This window comes from Tenrec ecaudatus, chromosome 17, assembly GCF_050624435.1.
Source record: "Tenrec ecaudatus isolate mTenEca1 chromosome 17, mTenEca1.hap1, whole genome shotgun sequence".
In the NCBI taxonomy this organism is placed as follows: domain Eukaryota; kingdom Metazoa; phylum Chordata; class Mammalia; order Afrosoricida; family Tenrecidae; genus Tenrec; species Tenrec ecaudatus.
Genome location: NC_134546.1, coordinates 20099686 through 20124919, shown reverse-complemented (window position 1 = coordinate 20124919; position 25234 = coordinate 20099686). Strand labels below are relative to the sequence as shown.

The 25234-nt window shown below is 47.6% G+C and overlaps 1 protein-coding gene and 1 pseudogene across 1 annotated transcript; one reads left to right on the top strand and one right to left on the bottom strand.

Moving 5' to 3' along the window:
• The first annotated feature begins 510 nt into the window (after nucleotides 1–510).
• TRMT61B (tRNA methyltransferase 61B) lies at nucleotides 511–6961 on the top strand. Its single transcript, XM_075535737.1, has 7 exons — nucleotides 511–1209; nucleotides 2582–2684; nucleotides 3642–3832; nucleotides 4095–4186; nucleotides 4835–5061; nucleotides 5980–6057; nucleotides 6565–6961. The coding sequence occupies exons 1-7, from the start codon at nucleotides 526–528 to the stop codon at nucleotides 6654–6656; spliced, it is 1467 nt and encodes a 488-aa protein (XP_075391852.1). The 5' UTR covers nucleotides 511–525; the 3' UTR covers nucleotides 6657–6961.
• Nucleotides 6962–8267: 1306 nt separating this feature from the next.
• Nucleotides 8268–24656, bottom strand: LOC142431033 (dnaJ homolog subfamily B member 9 pseudogene; annotated as a pseudogene).
• Nucleotides 24657–25234: the final 578 nt, after the last annotated feature.

The following is a 25234-nucleotide window of genomic DNA, read 5'->3' as shown; positions in this document are numbered from 1 at the left end:
TGTTATCTAGGGATTAGAAGGGGTTTCAAAAATTCGTAGAACAATGGGATTAACACAAGAAAGTTCCCTGCGAAGCGTATGATTTACAAAACAATATCCTTCCTACAGTCAAGAAGAAAGAAAGAAACCCTTAGGCCCTAAAGTTTAGGAAAGGAGTGGCAGGTTGCCAGATTAAGCTCCGTTGGACACCTGGACCCCAGGGTCGCTGTGAGAGTCGGAACCTAACGACAACAGTCCTTTAGCGTCTGCACAGCGCCCAGGAGAGTTCGGTCGCCATGCTCCCGCCGGCAGACGAGGTGACCAGACCGTAAACGGCGGCGTGCCCTTCTCCTCCAGAAGAGTAACTCCATGGTTGCCTGCCTCCCAGGTCCCAGCTGGGGCCTCGCTCCGCCCAGCTCCGCAAGCATCCGCCGTCGCCGGGCCCTGCGTCAGAGGGCTGCGTCACGACGCCGGGCGGCGACGGCAGGAGGAAGGGCCGCTTCCGGTCTACGTCACCAGCCTGCGACGGCGCCGGCGCGGAGTGCCATGCTGCCCGCTGGGCGCGAGTGTTCAGTGTTGCTTCGGCTGCAGTCCCGTCGGACGCGCCCGGGCTTTGGGCTTCTACGTAGCCTTGGCCGTGAACCTTCTGGGGGAACTCGGTCACTTTCCATCCAGTCCTCGCCTAGGGACGTGCGGGATGGAGCAGGCCGACACCAGGCCGTGCAAAGGAAATCTCTGCGCTCAGGGCCGCCTCCCGTGCTTGCCTCGCGCCCCGCCTTCGGGATTCGATGTCTTTCCTCTTTGGAGAGCCTCAGGCCGCTGGCGCCGCGGGAGGCGTCTCCCCTGCGGGATCGCGAGGACTCGAACGGAAACCAGCGCCACTCCGATCCCGCACACCAGGCACCCGAGGGTCACCCCCAGCCCGCTACCGACATCCCAAAGCCTTCCGACTCTTCCTGTTCCACTTCCAGGGAGGCCCCCTTTCAGGCCGGGGAGCTGGTTTTAGCGGAGACTGGCAAGAGAGAGACGCAATTTAAGAAATTGTTTAGGTTGAGTCACACCGGATATTTAAATAGTAACTGGGGATTAGTCCCTTTCAGCGAGATCGTGGGCAAGTTCCCGGGTCAGATGCTCCTGAGTTCCTCCGGTAAGCAGTTCATGCTAAGGAGACCGGCATTGGAAGACTATGTGTTACTGATGAAAAGAGGGCCTACCATTTCATATCCAAAGGTAACGCGACCGGGTTTAGGCACGTATTGGTTCAGAGGAGATAGAGTAAGAAGGGCTGCTATGTTGGATGCAGCCATGATGAAAACTTGCTCAATCCTACAATGCTGATCAAGGAGTAACTTAAATAAAGCACGCCTCAGAACGTTTGCTTTCTTCTCAGCCTCATTTTTATTTATCTGTTGCCAATGAATATGGCTCTGGCCCACATTATCATGAAGATGATCGTGTTCCTAATTTTAGGAAGAAACTCAGATTTCAGTTTTAAAGATTTACCCAAAGTAAGTTCGGACTTAACTTTGGTATGACTGACATGGTCTTATTTTAAGACTACCCTAGTCTCATTTCAATTCTAATAATCAATGCTGCTTCCAGTATAATTCTTCCCGTTTACTGCTTGTTCACACTTAATTCCTGACTTGGGCAAATTACTGCGCCTTTCTGGTTGGCTCATCTTTAAAATGGGAATGATGAAACCTGTCTCAGTATTATCTTTTAAACAAGATATTGTATGGACGTGGTTTGCAGAGGTGTGGAAGCGAGGGACATGTAGAAACGTTTCGGTAAACAGCTTCTATATTATCTACCATGCTGCTTCCTATTCAGTTAGCAAGATAATTGTTAAGATGTAGAGTTTGGCACATGGATGCACCTGTTGACTACTAGCATAGAGTTTCATCATTTGGGGTAGAGCTAAAGGAACCCCTTCCTAATTTGCCTTCTGCCGCTACCTGGTTTTCCTCTACCTCAGTGCATCCTGGTTTCACCGCCAAATTTATCTTCTTAAGATCCCAGTTCTGTCACCGAAGTGACATGCCCCAGATGCTTACCAGGTCTAAATCAGCTGCCTAAGGTGGGCATTCAAGTCTCTCCTAACTCCCTGGTGAAGATAGCTGAACTGTATTTTGCCTCGGTTTCATTTAAAGGAGCCCAGTTGCCATTGTGGGGCTGCTGTCAGGCCTGCAGTTCCAACCTACCAGCAGCGCCTTGGGAAAAAAATAAGGCTGTTTGCCCCTCTTCAGAAACCTTGTAAAGGGCCATTTTGATTTGGAATTTATTTATTTTACTTTAAAGCTGTTGTTTTATTTATTCCTTATGCCTTTAAACTGGGTTAGTCTGCTGGTTTTGTCATGCTCTTGGACTTATTGTCTGTAATTGCAGGATTATATTGAAATACTGCCTTATTTGTTAATGGATTCTCAAACCTATCTAATTTTACCAACCAAATTACAAACTCTGTAGCCTTTGAAAATCTAAGCCTTTTTTTTTTCCCGTTCCCTTCCTCTCCATCCCCAAGCTTGTCTCAGGAACGGAGTGCTTGACACATAGGTGTATTGATTGGTTACTGAGTCACCCTACTGTGTTTCAATAATAGGATATGAACATGATGCTGTTGATGATGAATATCCACCCAGGGGATACTGTTTTGGAAGTTGGTTCGGGCTCTGGTGGAATGAGTTTGTTTTTATCCAAAGCAGGTAAGTGAGCGGGGGTTAAACTCGGGAGCGACATCTCCTAAAGCTGATCAGACACAGCAGTTTCGCTCCTGCATAGGCACTCCACAGCAACACGTTCTTGTACGCCCCGATAAGCAAGTCCGAGAAAGTAGTTCTCCAGGTTGCATGCCACAGAGTGGCTTTCTCCAGTGCCAGGTTCTCTTGCTAGTTTCTTATTGAAGCTCCACGTGTGGGTACACAGCCTTGTGGTTGGATCCCAGCCTCTTCCTTCAGTATTCTTCATCTCATATTTGTCACTGACACTGAGGGACTGACTCCTAGTCCCTTAAGTCTGTTCCTGTGCCATTGTGTGCCAGGTCTGAACTACCCTTCCTTAACCCCTGCCTCCCAGCTAACTCAACCTTAATTCATGCCATTTCAAGGGGTTGCTTCCGCCTGTGTTCGTCTCCTGTATGCATTCGCGTGGCCTGTGCTTATGAGCTGTGATCATGTTTCCGACACTGCCGTTTACTCATTTGTTGAACTTCATGTCTAATTATTAGACTCCTTACTGTGATCTTCCCGAGGGCAGGGATCATCTTTTGAGCTCTCCAATGTTTAGCAGAGTTATTCATTAATTTCTGTGGAATGAGAGAATGAATTCAAATTTGAGTTTGCCAGATTGGGAAATGAGTCATAGATAGTCCATCCAAGTTGCTGCGTCCAGTAATGTTTGATGACCTGAAACAGCCCTGTCTTTCTGCTGCGGAGCTGCGGGTGGGTGTGAATTTGCCATCTCCCAGCCAGCAGTCAAGTGCTCACTGGGATAGACACTTCAGTGAGGCCATCTCTGAAGAGAGAAGGTAGGGGCTCAGAGGGGAGGAGACTTGTCACCCTGAACGCTTGAGTAGGTTTTCATGGACATAGGATACCCTTGCAAAAGGATTTTTTGACACTGAATACTATGAAATATTTTAATTTTTAAAATTTTTTATTAAGTTGGATCAAAAGGGCGAGTCCTAAGTTTTGAAATAAGAAAAGACCATCATTATCTGGCTAAGAAGAATTACAAACAATGGCGCGATTCATGGAAAGTCAGTCATGCTGCCGAGTGGCCAGACAATGTGGATTTTATTCACAAAGATATTACAGCAGCAGCTGAGGACATGAAATCCTGTACATTTGATGCCGTAAGTTTCCTCACCCAAATGGGTCTTGTCTTGTTAATACTGGATACAAAGAAAATGGAATGGGACTTCCTTTGTATGAACAAGGGTCTTCAGAATATTGTCCTCCTTTCTCTCTCTTGAGGTAGGAGGAGTCGTTTCCTTCTGTGCCCTGTAGCATCACAATGGGATTCGTGGCAGAGGGACACCTAGTAGGTGCCGTTTCACAGTGAGAAAACCTAGGTTCTACTTCAATAAAACTCGCTCCTTTTTTGTGCTCCCACAGGTGGCTCTGGATATGTTAAATCCTCAAGTTGCCTTACCAGCTTTATACCCAAATCTTAAACAGGGTGGCGTCTGTGCTGTCTACCTAGCAAAGTAAGTACTGTGTTTGTTTTACTTCATACTGTGATTTTTAGACACACTCATTTCCTGTAAGTGCTAGACCACAATTTCCATGTTGTAACTGTAGAGCCATCATAGTAAAAGTGCTATGAAATGACATATCCCACACGGTCAGTTATCCAAACCCAGTGCTGTCAAGTTGATCTGACACACCAGGACCCAGTAGGACAAAACCGAACCAACTGCCTGCCCCACAGGATTCCAAGGCTGAAATCTTCAGGAAATCACTGACACGTTTTCCTCCCGAGGACCACCCCCCCACCCCCCATGCATCAGGACGGCTTACCTGGTTAGCAGCTGAGAGCCTAACCACCATACCCCCAGGCCTTCTGAATTCAGTTCCCCTGCTGTTTAATGCCTCCTTCACGGAAGTGATGATATAAAATGACTGGTGCTTCGTACCATCTGCAGGGAAAGTTTACAGTGTAATGTGAACAGTTGTGTTAAATTCGGGTCCTTGATGTTCTGTGAAATTGTTGATGAGCTTCATCCCTACTCTGCCCCTCTCCGATTTAACATAGCCTTGCATGTGGGTAAGAGGCATAATGAGCTTCCAAATAAACAAGATGATTATTTCAGTCGAAATGTCAGTGTCTCTTTTTTCTTCCCCTTTTCTGAAAGCATCACACAGATTATTGAACTTTTAGATGGAATTCACAACTGTGAACTTGCTCTCTCGTGTGAAAAAATCAGTGAAGTCATTGTCAGAGATTGGTTGGTTTGTCTTTCCAAGCAGAAAAATGGAAATTTATCTCCGAAAGTAGACCCTCAAACCAATGCATCTTTCCCATCACACTCTCAAAAGAACCTTGGAGTTGAAAGTGAGGTGTTTCAAGAGGAGGAGGATGGTAAGCGTCAATTTTGTTTTGTGTGTGTGTTTGCAGTTTAAAAAAAAAAAGAATGGGCATATTGACCCAATACATTTAAAAAATATTCCCAGGCATTTTTTTTCTTATAGAAATGGAAATGTAGTATTCTGTTACATTAAAATCTCTACCGGCAAAATGATGAGTTTCCCTATCTTTTACGTAAACTCTGATATTTTTGAAGAACTAAGTTTCCTATAATATTTGTACTTGTCTCTAAGGAATAACGTCGATTGTGAAACACTTTATTCTAAGAAGTGGTTCTTTAGAACAGTGGTTATCACTAGAAAGGACCTTAATACACAAGCGGGATCCATGATAGCATAGTGGTTACACATTGGGCTGCTCACCTCAAGGTTGGTAGTTCAAAACCACCAATCACTCTGTGAGAGGAAGATGAGGCTTTCTACTCCTATAAAGAGTTACAGTCTGAGAAACCCACGGGGGGGGGGTGTTCTACCCTATCTTTATAGGGTTGCTATGAGTTGGCATCAACTCAAAAGCAGTGAGTTTGGCTCAGAATTTTCTGAATATGCAAGCAACTAATATTCCTCTTATGCCCTCATACCCCCCTCGCAAAACAAAACAACCTAAGATACTGCTAGAATTCTTTAAAGATAAAAATTTAAGGCCTTGTATATCAACATTATTTAGTTCATGAACAAATTTTCAAATACCCATTGAATGATATGCATATATTCCTTTGATTTTATCTGTATATAATTTCATCATGTCACATTAAAAAATTGTTCTTGTCACATAGCTGAGTAGCTCCAAAACACATGCTGGGAAAAATGGGAGGAAAAGTTACCGTAGAGGCAGCAATTTGCACAGCGTTTGTGACTGAATTATAAAAATTATGTGTATCTTATAATTTATATTTTGTTTTATTTACACCAGATGAACCACATTCTGATTTTCCGTATGGATCATTTCCTTATATTGCTAGACCTATACACTTGCAGGCTGGTCACACAGGTGAGTAAATTTTTTTCTTTTTAATTTTATTGGGGGGTATTACAGCTCTTATAACATTCCATGCATCAATTGTATCAAGCAGATTTGTACATATGTTGCCATCATCATTTCCTAAACATTTACTTTCTATTTGAGCCCTTGGTGTCAGCTCCTCTTTTTCCCTTCCCTGCCCCTTGCCTCCCTTGGGACCCCTTGATAAATTATAAATGATCATTTTTATATCTTACAAGGACTGCTGTCTCCCTCCCGTGTTTCTGTTGTTTGTCCCCTGGGGCGGGGGGTGGGGGGGCACGCACAGGTTATGGCATCCATCATTGGCCTCGGTTCTCCCCTCCTCCCCCAGTGTTTTTAACAGTTTTATTGATAGGTAATTCATGTATTCCAATCTAATAGTTCATCGTATTAAAAAGTTGTAAAGTCCTCACTATCATCAATTTTAAGGATTTTGAGCATCATTAAATGGTGTTTTAATTATTCTAATGACCTTGCATTTTCCCTTCTAACCAGCTTTTCTTATCAAGCTGAGGAAGTTCAAGCCACTGCCTTGCTGCGGACTCCCGGGGGGAGCCGGTGAACCGCAGACTGGAGAGTGCCAGTAGAACGGGGTCTTGCAGGTCACCGCTCTCCCGGGTTGGTCTCTGCAGTTAATACTGTCATCGGGAGAACGTGTGCGTATAACTTCAAAAATTCTCGGAAAGTACAGAGCGATGTACGATGTTGCAAAACTGCCTCCCCGTCCCCTTGGCCGGCGTCTTGCAGCCTGGCATGCGGTGGTGAGTGCCACCTGCGCTTCCCTTATTTATAGACACTCCGCAGATTTGCCTTTGTCCGTGACATTCACCTCCTTCCCTTTGTTCCACTGATAACCTTGGTACTGGAAATAAAATAGGCGTTTGAACGTAAAGTGTTCGCCTCTGTGTACTTCAGACAATGTCTTACTGGCGTGCGTGCACATTCCAAAGTGCCGGTCAAAAGCGGGAGAACGTGAGGGAATGGTAGGGCCACCTGAAGAGCATCCTCAACTGTCCAAAGTCTTGAAGCTCTTTCCTCTTGGCACCTTCAGCCAGCTTAAAAGAACAGACTGGTCCACGGTTAGGACAGAAATATTTGAGGAGAGAACACTGTACAGAGAATTGATTTGGGGAAGTTGTAAGTGTTGTTTTTTCACTCACAATGTTGCATGAGACATTTGCTGGTTTTCACATGTCCATAGGATCAATACTCAGGGAGTCTAACAAGGGCAAGTGCAGAACTAGAGAAGGAAGTCGACATCTGAAAACAAAACCATGCTCTTAGGATTTAAGAATATTGCACATAAGGTTGAACAGAAACTACCGGCTGTTTTAGTCAATCTCAGGAACAGATGAAGAAGAGTGCAAAGAGGAGGAACCACAAATAAAAGACAGAAATCCAAGTTGAAACCTAGAGGGTCCACAGCTAAGAAAGAAAAAAGACGTGTAAAGTGGCTGTGATTTCACCCAACAAAGCCATTAGGCAACAAAGCTGGCAGGCAACGTGGAACCATCTCTTGGCAATATCTCAAGTTTTCAACTCACTTTCAACATATACAATGACAAGCTTTCCTTTCCTCTGCCTGGCTTCCACTGTGGACGGACAGAGTCCTGGGCGAAAATATCAAACCACACAGCAGGTTCTCCAAATTTAAATTAGGAAACAGGCCCAGAAAAAGAAAAACAATTGTCTTAGATTCTCTGGAAAGTTAACAGATTTCTTAATCGCCTGGTGGAAATTAATGAAGATCCTGCTCTCCTTTGCTGAGTGACTCAGTTACATGATTCCAAGTACATTGAGGGACCCGGGCAGGGATGCTCGAGAGCACGCGGGCTTCAATTGAGAAAGGCTTCACTGCCACAATCGTTCAACTTTACACAACTGAGATCTGCGATGTTTTTCAAAGTGTAGTTTTTGACTATCAGGGAAACTCGGTCTTTTCTTGGTAGTAAAATGAGCCACATTAATAAGGCCAAAGGCAAAGAGAATTAAAAAGTAACTAGAGAAGTCTATACCTTTTTCTTTTAAAAGAACATTCACTAATCAGAGAAATTAATTATTAGCTATTTCTCCAGCTGAATGTCGAACAATTTAAACGTAGGTAATGACTATATTAAAGTTTTTCAAAGTAAGTGAAATCATGTACTTGTCAAAAGAGTTCACACAAATTGTTTTGCATCAAAGATACTGAGGAAGTGTCAAGTGGTTAGACAGGAAAAGCATAAACTACTGTCTAGAGCAGTGTAGGCAGTAACCATATTTCTGCTGAGTGAAGTTCTGCAGTGCTTGCTAGACCCATGGCATCCATTTTCAGTCTGTATGGTATATTGACCTTTGGTATCAAAGCCACTAAAAACATCATTTTCTCCATAACTTCAAACATGGCATCAAAGAGTCTGCCTCCACAAGAAAACTGGAAATGATGTCTGTCCTCTGGAACCTTCCTGGCGCGAATGGAAGCGCTTCACAAAACGCCTCTTGGTCCGAGTGTGTTGGTCTTGCCCAAAACATCCAAAGCCTTTAAATGAGGCATCAAAGTTGAAGTTAGGTGATTGCCCGAAAGGACTTCTGCGTCTCTCTGTCCGTTACCGTTAGTAAAAGCACTCCCTCTGTCCCCATGGGCATCTGCCAGGGTTTCCTTGGCTTCTGCCAGCTCTGGATGTTGCTTCAGCTTTGGGGGCTCTGGCTTTTGCAGGTGATGCTTCACGCCCAACTTGTGAAAGGCCTTGCTTTGGTGGTCTGACGTAGACTTCGGCACACCTGAGATAGCATGGCACACTCTGAGGACAGAATGAATTCTGTTGTCGTGACGAAGCAGATTGCGAGGATGAAAACTGACCCGCTGCCCCTGTCGCCTCCCGTCGTTCTCTCACTGGCCCGTGTCACTGTCAGGTTGTCCTTTCAGGCAGGCTTACAGCGGTTCCATTGATTTAATATAAACCTGTTACAGGTGTTCACATGATAGGACCTCACAGGAGAGGTGCCACTATTTCTAATCTTCCCTTGTGCTAGAATTATTTCTGTATTCTAAAAGCAGTCTACCAGTTTTTCAGAATGCAGGAATTCCCCACGAAAACCCCTGCATGGATAGACTTTGCAGTCTATGATACGAGCTAGACCAGGTAGCTTGTAGTAGAGGTGGGTGGGGAGGGGCTACTTTCAAGTCTCTGTTCATCTGATGGCCTTAACAGAGCCTGGGGACAAAAACCATGGTTGGGGTCAAAGGTCCTTTCTAGCTGCCATTAACATTTTTTTATCTTTAAAAAAAAAAAGCTAGACTTCCCAAGCTCCAGGAACCAAAGAAACCAAGTTTGCAGCCTCACAGCGCCCCCTGCGGGTTCCCGAGACAAACTGCTCAGGGGAGTAGAAAGCCTGTCTTTCTCCAACGGAGCTGCTGGTGGTTTCGAACTGCCACCATGCAGATTGCAGCCCAACGCGGAACCCCAACACCACCAGGGCTCATCTTAGTTAATAATATAGATGGCCCTTCTGTGCCTGATGTGATTAGGGATGTTTTCAGAATAATGCTGTGGACCATTTTATGTCCAAGTAACAGCAATCGTAATACTTTCAGCTCCCCGAACCTTCTTAAACCTATATTACGGCTCATTTTTCTATCTGTGCTGGATTACACTTCCCTGCTAGTCTTCTACCTGGAAAGTTTCTACTTCAAAATATCGTTTGAACCTTTCCCTTGTGTAGATCGTCCGATCTTTCTTACTTTTATTTTGACCCACTCCCCCATCTGATCTTTCTGAGACTATTTAAGCAACCTCACCTTGGTGACGCCGCTCCTGCTGTTTGCCTAACCACTGAATAACACAAGTTATTCGGCTCCACGAGACCGAACCTAGCAGACAGAAATTTTCTCTTACTTAATAACACCAGTGCCTGGGGAAGTGATATCCCAGAGCAGCTTCTTAATCATATCTGTTGAATGACTGAAGGATCCCGTTAGCACCATGTCTTCATGGAACTCAGCCCCTATAATGACCAGGCACCGTGGGTGAGTAGGAGAGCATCAGGGAAACCTGATTTCATGAAGCTCACATTCAGGGGTCATACAACTAAGATGTAATAGATATCATACAAGTATTGATTCTTCCCCTGGCAGGAAGTCTTACAAAGTGGCCTGAGGTCATTATAAATATAAAAAAGAAATGCCCACGTTTCATGTCAAGATTAATTTTCAGGACTCCCTTCTCAAATTCTTTACGTTGGATAGTTAACTTTGTCTCTGGTGGGGTAGTGGGTACACACTTTGCTGCAAACCTCCAGGTCAGTAGTTTGAAACGGTTCAGTGTCTGGGGTGGTTGTCCTCGGTTCTTGCTTCTCAACACTGAAAGACTTCACATGGCAGAAACACTCTTGTAAATCCAAGTAACTTTGTTGAGGGAAAGGGGAGTTTTGGGCATTTCATTCTCAAAAGGTACACTCTATCTCTGGAAAGTGCAAGGCCACACCACCCTCGGACCTACAAGAGAGCACTGAGAGGGGTGTGGCTTGCCCTCAGTCTATTTATCCCCTCCTATCCCCACTGGCTGGTGGGGCATGGTGGAGGTATTGGCTGATCTTAGTTCAGGTGCACCTGTGTGACGTAATATTGCTGGTACCTAATGTGGGTGTGTCCAGCTGGGCCTAGGTGGCCTGCGTCAGTTTTGCATTGTCCCCAGAGGTGTCTAATGTGTGCCTGATTTCTTTGCCACGCCTTTATTGTGGCATGGACAGCTAATTTGTGTTTAGCATTGGCATTTGGTGGAGACAACCCAATTATCCCTCATCTTTCTACCTTTCAAAACCACCAGCAGCTCTGAGGGGAGAAGGAGTGGACTTCCATCTCCCTTACGGAGTTACAGCCCTGGAACCTACAGGGCAATTCGGCCTTGCCTGCAGGGTCCCCACGAGTCAGAATTGGCTCGATGGCAGCAAGTCTATGAAAACAGTATTTGACACACGAATCTCTCTCTGCTCCATCTGTGGTTTTAGTTGCAGAGGGTTTGAGGTTGCTTTGATTATTATGTTTGTGAACTTCTCTGGCCCCCATCCCCCACCCTGGCATGTTTGTGTTTTTCTTGACATACGAGGGGTACCCCCCCCCAACAGGATTTGTTTTCAAAGTTTTGTATTCAAATTGTTGTCCAGAACAATCGTATTACCTTCAAAGTAGGGTGCGGGCAGGCAGAGATGGTCTTGTGCTCTTCAAACCAGTCGGCCCACTTCCGTGCCCTCTGAAGGACCTGTCCGGCCGTGCAAGTCTGGGCCTGAGCGGTGGCTGTGCCTATGTGAGCTACCTGTCTCTCTCTGCAGGCTCCCTGCTCCCTGCATGGGCTCACCCAGCCACTGAGAGAGCACAAGGAAGGCCGCTCTGCTGGGGACCTGCCCCGACCCTCCCCCAGCATGCTCTGCAGCAGTCATTCTTCCAGAGGCAACTGCTCCCTGGGCAGCTTTCCCTCCGCAGGGCCCAGGCTCTCCTGTTCCTGCTCTCGCTCTGCTTTGCATGATCTCACGCACGCACGCACATACACACAGGTGCACATACACAAAGGTACATATGCACACGCACATCGGAGTCTGGAGTGACAGACCTGAGTGTGACGCCCGGCTCCACCCCTTCCCAGCTATGCAGCCTTGGGCAGTGGTCTCTCCGCGGTAAATTGGGAGAATAGCATTTAATGGCACTTGTCTCATGGGGGTGGTTGAGGGGCCCAGGAGATGACTCTGTGAAAACCCTCCGCGAGGACTGAGCCCAGGGACGGGCTTCTCCGTGCCAGTTTCCTCCGCACGGCCAGCAGCGCGCTCGCCCCGGGTCAGAAGCACACGCGTCAAGACTGGGTGAGTGGGTGGCACTGTTCTGGGCACTGGGGCTCTCCATGTAAAATGCACTGTGACCCTGGCGCTCTGGAGCTGACCTTGGAGAGGTGGAACTCCACGTGACCCGATTGACCCAGGACACCGCCCACCTCTGTCCTGTACCTGCAGACCCCAGCCTGCAAGGTCAGGCACCACCTGAGAGCGGTGGGGATTCTCTTCCCAAGTTGCTCACCGTGACCAGCACCGTCCGGCCGAGACCTTGAGCAGAAACACAAGGCCCTCCGGACCCAGACTTGAGCGTTGTGGCAAGAAGAGCGAACAAGCGGAGTCTGATCCCAGATGGGGAAGGTGGGTCCCCAGACGTTTAACTGCCTTGTCCTGGCTTGTAGAGCTGGTCAGCAACACAACCGTGCATTCAACGATCCCTTGAGCTCCTACTCAGTGCCACCCACTGTTCTGGACACTGGGACAAAGTCTCCAACTTCGAGGAGAGGGAGACTCACTGGAAATAAGTGAACGAAGAGACTGATTCCAGACCATGAGGATTGTTAGACAGAAAAGCACACAGCATGGGAGGATGAAGAGCAATTGCTGGGTGACCTGAGCCGGGAAGGTCAGGGAAGGGGACATGGTGACTGAGCGCAGACTGAGGGGATGGAGGAGTATTTAAAATTAGCGAGCGTTGCCACGGAGTGCAGTTCACAAGGAGGGAGCGGGAGGGCAGATCTGAGGGGTGTCCAGGGGCCGGGGCATATTACGGGATGCTGGCGGCACAGGGGGGTCAGCAGAAGGCAAAGCCACCCAAAGGCTCTGTGGGAGAACCAAGTGGTGGCACCTCTGCATCTGTAAAGGTTACAGCCAGCAAGCCTCTGGTGCAGGGGGCGGGAGGGCACTGTGAGTTGGCATGGACTGGATGACACGTATCAACTATCACAGCCTGGGTTTTAAGGAAGAGGGTGATGGGATTTGGATGCAGGCTGCCTAGTAAGTGACCTTTGGCAGGAGTCCTGGCCAGAGAGCTTGGTTCTGTTGCCCAGGACTACGGCGGAGGTCGTGCAGAGGGGTCCGACTGGCTATTTATTTTGAAGACAGAGCTCACAATTTCTGCAAGGTGGGGAATAAAGGGGTGTGGGGAATAGAGAAGCTCAGCAAGACCCCTTGGTTCTTGGCCCCAGCCCTTGAGAGAGCTGTGATGTCATTCACTGACATGGTAGGGTGTGGAGAAAGCGGTCGGGGGGGTGGGGGGGTGGGATTCAATATGCTTCATACATGATAAATTGGAGGTGTTCATGGGAGCCTGGGTGGTGCTGTCTGGCAAGTGATGGGCTACCAACGGCAAGGTCAGCAGTTCAAACCCACCAGCCTCTCCAAGGGAGCAAGAGGGGCTATCTGCTCCCATAAAGCTGGTACTTACAGCCTTGGTAATCTTAGATAGGGTCACATGACCTGGTGGTACTGGGGTTATTAGATATTGGCTTATGAACCTGGAATTCAGGGAGGAAATCAGGATTGAGACAGGGATTCAGAAGCCACCAGGAGTCCTGGTGGCACAGTGGTTATGCATTGAGTTATGAACCGCAAGGTCAGCAGTTTGTAACTACCCACTGCTGTGAGGGAGAAAGAAGAGGCTTTCGACTCCCGTAAAGAAGTTAGTTTCAGAACTGAACAATGACAATTGATCGGGAAGGAGGTCATTGGAAACGCTGCTTCTGCGGGGTGGGGAGCACAAAAGCCCACTCGGAATGGGCGAGGAGAGAGCAGGGAAGTGCAGAAGTCAAGGTCACACTGTCAAGTTCTGCTGTGAGCCTGGGATGGCAGCCCCTTTCCTGTCTGGGGATGGGAGCAGAGAAGGGCATGTTGCCTGGTCCTTTGGTTCACCCAGCTCAGAAGGGAGGCATTTCAGGGACGCAGAGTGGCACCATCCTGGGTGCCCACCAGGTGGCCACATCACCCTACTCTAGGGGCGCCTTGCTTTCCACCAAGTTGAGACGGGGGCCATGCCTGGAAGATGGAGTGAGGGCGCAAGGTAGAAATGGCAGCTGCTCCTCCCAGCCCTCCTGTCTCTCAGAAACACCTGGGCTGACCCCCAACCATAACATTATTTTTGTTGCTACTTCATCATTGTAATTTTGCTACTGTGATGACTCAGGCGACCCCTGGGAAAGGGTCATTTGACACACCCCCCCAAAGGGGTCGTGGCCCACAGGTTGAGAACCGCTGCTCTTGGGAGTTGGACGGAGAATACTGGTAGGGCTGTGCTTGGAGCTGACAGTCCTCTAGGGCTGCTGCCTTTCGTTCACAAAACTGACAGACAGCCTGGGAAGTCCTCCCAGCCCTTCGTGCCGTCGCCCTGTGCACACAGCCTCCTGCTCGACAGGGGGTCTCGCAGCCTCCGCTGGATAGTTTAAGGACAGAGACCCCACTACCCTGAAAGCACATTGAACGTCCAGGAGAAAAACCTATGTTGATGCCTTGTCCCCGAGCCTGGCTTTCCCCTGTAATCAAACACTGTGTGTGTGTGTGTGCTCTGTGTGTGTGGTGTGCGTGTGTTGTGTGTGTGTGGTGTGTGTGTATGTGTGTGGTGTGTGGTGTATGTGTGGTGTGTGTGTGGTGTGTGTATGTGTGGTGTGTGTGTGTGTGTGGTGTGTATGTGTATGTGTGGTATGTGGTGTGTATGTGGTGTGTATGTGTGTGTGTGGTGTATGTGTGTGTGTGTGGTGTGTGTGTATGTGTGTGTGTGTGGTGTTTTCTTGTAAATTCTAACACAGTCTACACAAGCAGGCCTATTTGCTTCATTTTTATGTCCTCCCATGACATAAGAGAACTTGAAGCACTCACGGATGAAGATCCAAGAACAGTCTTCAGTACAGACTATGTCTCCACCCCAAGAAGCAAAGATCTTCACAGCTCCACCCATAAGCAGCAGCATGACGAGAAGATAAAAGATTGAAGTTGTCAAGGACTGTATGTTCCTTGGATCTACGTCCAGTGCCCATGGCAACAGTCAGGAAACAGCCAGGAAACCAGCAACAGTCAGGAAACCCAAGGACATATTGAACTGGGCATTTCTGCTGCTGAAGGCCTCTTTAAAGTGTCGAAGAACCAAGGTGTCACTTTGAGGATCAAGGTGCACCCGAGAGAATCCATGTTCTTTTCAACTGCCCATGAGTGCGCACCAGCAGACGATGATGCAGGAAGTACAATGAGGCATCGATGCCTCTGACCATGGTGCTGACAAAGAATATTTAATATGCCCTGGACTGTCAGGAGAGCAAACACGCCTGTCTTGGAAGAAGTGCTGCCAGTATGATCCTTAGAATCAGGCTGGCAAGACTTGGTCTCGCAGGCTTTGGATGCGTTATGAGAGGAACCCGTCCCTGGAGGGCCAGTGAGAATGAGGAAGCCCCTCCAGGAGATAGATGGACCCAAGGGTGGCACCAGGAGACCCTCACATCGCAACAGCTGTTGTGATGGCCCAGGACTAGGCAGTGTTCCACTCTGTAGTGCCTGGGGTCCCTCTGAGTCAGATCTGACCCGGTAATCAACAGCAACAGTTCAGCTGCTCCTTTGGAGGCCAGCTCTCCTGGTTAGAAAGTTCAAGTTGAATGTGAAGGAACAAAAGTTGCTCTTGGTAGCTCCTCTTTTTTCCCTCCCTCCCCCACTATCCACCTTGTGACCCCTTGGTAAATTAGAAATTATTATGTCCATATCTTACACCGACTGCTGTTTCCCTTCACCCACATTTCTGTTGTTCATTCCCTGGTTGGGGCAGGGGTGAGTTATGCATGGATCATTGCCCTTGGTTCCCCCTACCTCTTCTCCTCTCCCCACCATCCCCCGCCCCTCCTGGAATTGCTATTCCTATTTCTGTTCCTGAGAGGCTTATCTGACCTGGATTTCATGTGTGTGAGCTCTTATCTGTACTTGTGTCCATTCTCCGGCCTAGCCAGAGGAACATTGTATGTTTCATTGGTGCTCTATTGCACCCTTGCCTTCCTGTGTCCTATTGTCTATAGATGGGTTTTGGTTCTCTGCTCCAACTCCCCTTGTTCTCAACAATATGTTTGCTTTGGGTCTTAGATGCCTGTTACCTGATCCCGTCGACACCTCATGATCACACAGGCTGGTATGCTTCTTCCATGTGGAAGAAACGACAGTGACCATGAGCAAGCTCCTAAACATTTTATTTAGACTATTTTTTAGACTCATTTTTAAAATTGCCTTTAACTGTGAGTCTCATTCTTTGAAACACTCAAATATGAAAAATGCTGGTGTCGGGGATAGACGAGTCAGAACTGGACCTTTTTGGCCATGCAGTGTTCCAGAGAACCCAGGGTCATCCAGGCCACTCTCCTGGAAAACTGGCCCAGTCCCTGCCTAGGATTTGTCTTTCTGGAGTAGACAGCTATCTCTGACCAGTTGGCCTTGTGGAATATTATCATCATAAACAATGTGGCTGATATCCATGAAATGACTTCAAATGAGCTTCTCTTCTGAGCTCCAGGTTCCTCGGGGAAGTTCAAGTCCCTACTTCGAAGCCATTCTCCAAGGTCTCTGTTATTGGGTTTGGTCTCACCAAGTTAATTCTGACTCATAGTGACCCCAGAACCATCGCATGAAACTCCTGACAATCATCGCTATGCTTGGGCCCATTGCAGTCACCGCATGCCATTCCATCTTCCTTGATTCTCTACCAAGCAGGGTCTCTATCTTCAGGGACTGGTCCTTCCTGATAGGCCCAAAGTGAGAGAGACAAAATCTCATTGCCTTGTTTCTAAGGAACGTTCAGGACTCCTTCCAAGACAGATTCGTGTACTCTCCCGGCGGCCCATGGGGTGTGTGTTCAATAGTATTTGCCAATGCCGCTGTCAGAGGCATCTGTGCTCCCCCTGTCGATTGCCCAGCGTTCTCATGGCCATGCGGTGATGAGAAACACTATTGTTGGAGCTAGACAAGCGTTTTCGTTGTTGTTGTTTAACAGTTTAAAGACATCTTTTGCAGATGAGCCTAATTCAGTGTGTTGTTTGGTTTCCTGGCTGCTGTTGCCATGGGTGTCGGCTGTGGATTCTGGTAAAATTAAATCTTTGACAACTTTAATCATTTCCCTGCTGAGGGCGATGTTGCTTATTGGTCCCGTTATAAGGATTTTTGTTTTCTTCCCGTTGAAGTACGAGCGCCTCGGCAGTGCAGGGGCTAAAAGTTGGGCTTGCTAACCTCAGGTTAGCGGTTCGAAACCACCAGCCATGCTGAGGGAGAAGGATGAGAGGCTTTCTACTCTTGTAGAGTTGCAGTCTTGGGAAAGCCATAGGGGCAGTTCTACTTTGTCCTATTAATAGGGTCCCTATGAGTCAGAACAGACTTGATGGCAGTGAGTTTGAGCTGGGGGTTTTAAGTTTTGGTTATGTTGAAGTGTAAACCTCACTGAAGGTGAGCCTTTGATTTTCAGTTAATAAGTGCTTCCGGTCCTCATGGCTCTCAGCAACTCGTGGGTGTCAGGTGTGTCCTCTGCACATCACAGGTTGTTAATGAGGCTTCCTCCAGTCCCGATGCAATTTCTTCTTCCTATAGTCCAGCTTCATGCAGCATCTGCTCAGAATACAGCTTGAATGAGTATCTCAAAGGACGCAACGTTGACCCACACCTTTTCTGATTTTACACCGTGCAGCTGGAGCAACGTGGTCTCTGCAGAGATTTGACACGTGCCCTGTGTGCTCTGGAATTCCCAGATCCTGAGAGGCAGTGGCAATCAGCAGATACATTTGAACCAAGAGAGCCATGGAAGGGTGCCCTGTGCCCACTCTTCTACATTTGGACCTGCTTTGTGGAAGAGGACAGATGTCAGATGACAGCCAAGAGACCCAGTGGAGCAGGCCTGTTCTCACATCGATTCAGACTCATGGGAACCCCATGTGAGAGGGCAGAACTGCCAGTTCCTAGGCATTGATATTTGCAGAAGGAGCCTTGGTGGCACAGTGGCTTAAGCCACCCAGGTAAGAAGGAAGTGACAACCTGCGTTCTTAAGGATTTTATTCTTCAGATGGACACCAGGACATAATTCTGCACAAGTGAGATCCTTCAGGACTCTGGGTTGAGGACAAGGGTAGATGGTGCAGCTGACTCACTGCTCTGCCTTAGACAGTCTTGGGTGATGTGTGAGCTGGAAGGGCCAAGGGCCCAGAGATGGACTGGGGACAGACTCCAGAGAGCTGGGGCACAGAGGCCTCTGGCTGCTGATCTCAGTCACTGAGGGACCCGGAGACAGGGGGCAGCCTGTGCCCTGAGCCAACAAGACTGCAGGAGGGTGGCCTGGGGTGGGTGGGGAGCAGGAGGCTGCCCTGACTTCCAGATCTCCCTCCTTGCTGTGGAACTTGGGAGAGAAATAGGCTCACTGGGGTAATCCAGAGACTTGGAACTTAGTAGCCTATTGGGTGCTGACCTACTTCTCGAGGGAAAGGCAGAGGCAGTGGGTGAACATCCATCTGAAACAGATGCCCCAGAGCCTGGGCTCGTCTGAAACAACCAGTTCTTCTGAGTCGGTCGGCTCATAACACCAGTGTGCCACAGTAACACTGAGCTAGACGGGGTTATCTGTGGCTGCTTGGTGGAGATTCCTTCTCCGGGGGACTTGGCCTGTAGCCTTGGAGCCCAGGAGCAATGTGTACCATGGAAACTCCAGGCCAGGTGCAGAGATCTGCTTTAGGAACTGATGGCTCCAGGAAGAGCTTGAGGCCTCATCTGAAACGTCACCTCATGGCTTTAGATGACATGGTTGATAGGAGGCACATGAGATTTCGTATATAATGCAGGTGGGGCTGTCTCCCAGGTCCTGGACTGGCTTGTGGGATATCAGCTGAGTACCTGTTGTTAGTTAACCTCTTTGGGAAGATGGACAGATCTTCCCAAGGGCTCTGCTGGCCATCAGCTGATGCTTCCTGCTCCGCCTAGGATGGAGCTCAGCAGAAGTTAGTTTAGGCTTGTCACCTTACCAGCGCCACAACTAGGCTTGGTTGCCACCTTGATCTAAGCGAAGGCTGAGATGAAGCCCAGGTTGGATTAGACTGGATTAGACCCACAGAGCAGCTTCAACCCATCTCTGTATGGAGGATTTTCAGACGGTCTCCTTTTATTCATATCACATCAGGATTCAGTACACACACGGTATAAATGCAAGGGGACTTTAAAGGTTTGTGGGGGGGGGGGATCTACTAGATCTCTTTCTCCATGAACTTTAAAAATTCCTCTCACATATGTAGATACCTGATGTTGCTTTTAGGTGCCTTTGAGAGGACTGCAACTCATACGGACTCCAATGTGACAGAAGAGAACTGTCCCGTTGGGTTTCCTAGGTAGCAGACTGCCTGGCCTGTCTCACATCCCACTGTTGGGTAGGTTTGAGCTTCTGAAGTTTAGCTATCGTACCAACAGGGCTTCACGTGTATACACACCCCACTCTTAGAGCACACTCCCATATTACTGAAACAGCCTAATGAGATTATTTGTACTTTCATTACTTGTGAGGCACGCTGATATCTTTTTCGTCCCACCCTCTATCACCGGCAGGAATTTAACACTAGCTTGGCACAGCCAATTTGTTCCCTCCACGTTAGAGGAAGAAACAGAAATTCTTCTTACTAGAAGAAAGTGCACACCAGTGAGGAGATCGGCAGTAAAACAGCCTGCCAGGGGAGTGGGAGGGCGGGGGAAAATGAGGAGCTGATACCATGGGCTCAAGCAGAAAGCAAATGTTTTGAGAATGATGATGTTGACAAATGTATCACATCATGATACATGGATAAAAGATTAAAGTTGTCAAGGGTTTAGTCTTGCTTGGACCCACAATTGATGTTCATGGAAGCATCAGGTAGGAGGAAAAAACCACATTTAATTGTGTAAATCTAATGTACAAGACTTCTTTCAAGTATTGTAAAGCGTGGCTGTCTCTTAGAGCACTAAGGAGCATCTGACCTGAGCCATGATATTTTCCTTTTTTTAAAAAAAATCATTTTATTGGGGCTCATAGAACTCTTATCACAATCCATACATACATCAATTGTGGCAAGCACATTTATACATTCCTTGTCTTCATCATTCTCAAAATATTTGCTCTCCACTTAAACCCTTGTTATCAGCTCCTCATTTCCCCCACTCCCTCCCTGTTTCCCCCTCCCTCATGAACCCTTGATAATTTATAAATTATGATTTTTTCATATCTTACACTGTCCGATGTCTACCTTCACCCACTTTCCTGTTGTCCATCCCCCAGGGAGGAGGTTATATGTAGATCCTTGTAATCAGTTCCCCCTTTCTAGCCCACCTTCCCTTCACCCTCCAGTATCACCACTCACACCACTGGTCCTGGATTCCCTGTATTTCCGGTTTCTATCTGTACCAATGTACATGCTCTGGTCTAGCCAGATTTGTAAGGTAGAAATGGGATCATGATAGTGGGAGGTAGGGGGAGAAGCATTTAAGAACTAGAGGAAAGTTGTACATTTCATCATTGCTACATCGTACCCTGACTGGCTCTTCTCTTCTCCGAGACCCTTCTATAACGGGGTATCCCGTTACCCACAGATGGGCTTTTGGTCTCCAGAGTCATGGTATTTTCAATGGCCTTATCTACATGTGAAAGTTGGACAATTAAAAAGGTAGACTGAAGATGAATGAATGCATCTGATATGTGGTGCTGGCTAAGAATGTTGACAGTACCATGAACTGCACAAAAGAACAAAGAAATCTATCTTGGAAGGACAGCCAGAATGCTCCTTAGAGCCAAGGATGGTGAGGTTTCGCCTCGTACACTTTGGACGTGTTGTCAGGAGAGACCAGTCCCTGGAGAAGGGCATCATTCTTGGCAAAGTGGAGGGGCAGCGACAAAGGGGAAGTCCTCAATGAGATGGAGGGACACAGTGGCTGCAACTATCGCCTCAGACATAGGAACACCGGTGAGTACAGAGCAGGACGGGGCAGTGTTTCATGTTGCTGTGCCTGGGTCAGTACTCGATGGCACACTAACAACAACAATAACAGCAACACATTAAGTAAATTACCTTAGGTTAATCTCCCTGCCCTTTGAAGCTAAAAATTAGAACCAATGAATTTTCCTAGGCTTCAAAGGTCAGTTACATTATATCCCTGATGCTAAAAGAGTCGGCATTTACTTGCCTTCAAGCTTTTGTTAGCTACTGGACAGTGGAGCCTGAGGCTGAAACCAGCGTGCTGGCACACTGGATGCAACATGCCAAGAAGCTTAAGCACATGAGAAAGGTTATTCCTATTGACGAAGACTTTAACTATAAGGAATCAGGGAGACAGGTGAGGAGCCACGAGAAACCTAAGCCCATAGAAACTCCTTCCTTGAGAGGGATTTTTCTCGTCTTCTTCCCGGATGTGCCGGGTCTGTGGCCATATCAATTGAGAATTCGCTGAAAGGTTGACGGAACTTATTCGCTTACCTTCCTGACCTCCTTAATCATGTCTCAACAACAGGTAGTTCAATTTTCTAGAACTGCTTCCGTGACTTGACCTAATTCTTGCTAATGGCATCTAATGCCTTTTGCAGCCATGCGAGCTCACAGGGGCCAGGATGTCAATCCGAGGACACTGACCAGAAAGACAGCAAGAGACACATTCAGCTTTCCCAAGGAGAAGCAGATCATCATTACAGTCTTTTGTTCACTTTTGTTTTCTGTGGATCTTAAAGGCCTTCCGAGGTTAGCTAGCAGTCTAACAGGACTAGATGTCCCCCCACACCCCCTTTTAGAGTTGGCAGAGGTATAGGAGTATGTCACGGTGCTGTACAGTAAAAATTTATCTATAGGAACCTTAATATAAATACTAATCTAAGCAACTCTTGTCATTACAACTTCAGTGCATTTAATTAACACTCAGATTTAAACAGTACCATTAACATTTGAGAAAATAAAATAAAAAACCCAACAACTTTGTATTGATCGGTCTTTTGTGGAAGGAACGTGAAAGATGCTGTAGAACAAGCCATGTGGTGTTGTCAGAAATGTGTACTTAAATCCCGAAGGGGTGAAAGAGCCCGGCTCTGCTTCTGGGGTGTCACCCAGCTGCCACTGGGTGTGGCTTGATCCTGATCGGAGACTTGCTCGGTCCTGACCCTTCACATCTGCAAGACCATGGACCAATGCTGCCTGGTGCTGGGGGCTCCGAGAGCCTGCTGCTGTGTTGTTGCTGTGTTGCTGCTGTGTTGCTGCTAAGTCCAGTCCTGGTACTTCCTCCTTGCGTCTGGAGGCCAGGCCATCTCGTGGGCGCCTCTGCCATGCCAGCTGTGGGCCAGAGAGGAGCCACACATGCCTTTCTCTGTGCGAGCCTGACAGCACTGGTCGTTACAGTGCGAGAGTGAACATCATAGTGTTACAGCCCAGAGTGAGATGATTAGCTTCTTTTGTAGTTATGCTACTTGCCACCACTGCCCGGAGATGGACAGAAGAAGGCTAGTTCTTTGAAACAGAGTCCACGTTCTTAGAAGGGTAGGAAATGGGGTATCTTCAGGTGAACCCCACAGTCCCTTTTGTCTTTCTGTCCTTCGTTAACATAAAGATGAAGGGGTTTCCAGACTCTGGGAGTCTCTGTATGGACTTTCACTAGCTTTTGTCTTAGTTTTTCTACGTGTACGCTAGCAAATAAGAGTCCATTTAGGAGGGTGTAGGAGGCCTGGTGGGGTGTGATCAAGGGCAATGTAACCGAGAGGAACTACTGAAACCCAAATGAAGACTGAGCATGACAGTGTGACAAGAGGGAAGTAAAAGGAGATAGAGGAAAGAACCAGGTGACAAAAGGCATTTATAGAGGTCTAAATACAGGCATGTACATATACAAATATATTTATACACAACGACAGGGAAATAGATCTATGTACATATATTTATGTTAAGTATCAAGGTAGCAGATGGACATTGGACCTCTACTCAAGTCCTCCCTCAATGCAAGAATACTTTGTTCTATTAAACTGGCATTTCCTGAGGCTCACCTTCTCGACACCATCACACCATCACTGAAGACAAAGCGGATGCATAAGCAACTGTGGTGAAGAAAGGTGATGGTGCCCAGCTACCAAAAGATACAGCATCTGGGGTCTCAAAGGCTTGAAGACCAGCAAGCGGCAGCTAGCTGAAAAACAACAAAGCCCACATGGAAGAAGCACATCTGTCTGTATGATCATGAGTTGTCGATGGGATTAGGTATCAGGCATCAAAGACCCAGAACAAAAAATCATATCATTGTGAATTAGGAGGAGTGCAGAGTGGAAACACAAAGTCCATCTGTAGGCAACTGGACACCTCCTCACAGAAGGGTCACAAGGAAGAGACGAGCTAATCAAGGTGGAGTATAGCACCCATGAAACATACAACTTTCCTCTCGTTCTTTAACGCTTCCTCCCCCCACTATCATGACCCCAATTCTACCTTACAGATCCAGCTAGACTAGAGCATGTGCACTGGAAACACAGGGAATCCAGGACAGATGCACCCCTTAGGACCAACAATGAGAATAGCAATACCAGGAGGGGAAGGGGAAGGTGGACGAGAAAGGGGGAATGGATCACAATGAACTACATACAACCCCTGCCCTGGAGGATGGACAACAGAAAAGTGGGTGAAGGGAGACATCAGACAGTATAAGGCATGAAAAAATAATAATTTATATATTATCAAGGGTTTGTGGGATGGGGAGGGAAGAGGGAAGGGAAAAATGAGGAGTTGATACCAAGGGCTCAAGTAGAAAGCAAATGCTTTGAAAATGATGATGGCAACATATGTACAAATGTCCTCGACACAATGGACACATATGAATTGTGATAATAGTTGTATGAGCCCCTAATGAAATGATTTAAAAAAAAAAGAGTCCTTTCATAGAGCCTTTGTTCAACCTCGGCCAGCTAGGTAATTAGAGATCCTGATCTGACAAAATGTCACACCACCCCAAGGAAACACCTGCAGTTGTCTGTCTGGAGTAAAGGTCCAGCAATGGTCGTCGCTGCCCCTGAATTATTAACAAGCTGAATTCAGCATTTAAAGTCCTGCAAGCTTGCTGGCAGCTTCCCTAACTGGGCTTCAGCCAGAAAGTTCAAAGCCATTATTGAGCGTTCTGAATGAGACCCGCTTTTGAGGCACTGGCAGTGAGGAGGCCGTCCTCATTGCACAGTAAGATTTTCCCCTCGGGTCATAAATACTGCTGATGTGGTGTCAGAGCCACTGCACCACAGCGGTTCTGAGAGGGGAGTTCTGAAAACGCACCAAGAAGACCCACCAACGGAACTGGCTGTGTCTTCCTCTAGCTTCCTGTTTGGAAGCACGACTGGGCTGACTTCATTCTGCTAATGTCATGCAGAAAAAGGCATCTCTCGAGTCCAGGATGGTAAAGTAGGTGCACGAACTAAGACCTCTGAAGGATATTATTCCCAAAAAAGAGGCGCCGGGAAATCGGGCCCATACAAAGCTGTTACTGCCGTGTTTGTTCCTCTCCTTCAGGCTTCAGGGGTTACGGACAGTCGCTCACACTGCAGAAGCAACTTCCCGAAGAGCACGGCTTTCCCCCTGACATCAGTCCAGCAGAGGGTGTCAGTAGGGAAGAGGAATTCTCTTATCACACAGCCCTCTGGCTTTCCCTCATTCCATATCTTCTCTCTCCTGCCCACTTCTCTCACTTGCTGAATTTTCCCACCTCTTCCTGAATTTTCCCACCTCTTTCTGCTATTGTCCTCTTACCTTGATATTGGGGTCCTCCTGGGCAGGTACAGCTCCCATCTGGGGTTCTGTTAAGCTCTCCCAGCTCCTGAATATATTTTATTTCCGCTCTTTTCCGGCTGGTCAGACGCCGTTACCCATTTTCCCTTGGCCAACAGGAAAGCATTTAGCAAGGTCTGCCAATCAGCCCAGGTGGCGGTGATAGCAGCAGATTAAAAAAAGCAATCATTAGCAACAGAGTCAGCTCCATAGACTAGCAGGTTCTGTTTCTAGTTGTGTCAGTCGAGGCTGAAAAGGCATGTGCGCTCACATTCTGCATGGTAGCCCCCACACCGCCTTGCATTTCCTAGCCTGGCCTTTTCCCCAGCCCCTCTGCCTCGGCTCTGGCAGTGTGCTCCAGTAAGGAGAGTTGCAGCTACCCATCAACATTATAATTCAATACTCAGCTCCCGTTGTGCGGCTTCCAAGCCTGCTGGTGCCTGTTTCAGTGGGAGCTCAGGTGGAAGCAGCCTGGTAAACCCTCGGACTGCTGGGCTCAGACTCCCCTCTGCGACAGTACAGCCCACCAGAGAGCCAGCACTACTTCATGGCCCACGGTCATTGTGAGGGAGTGAGGTGAGGCACGGTCACTTCCAGTG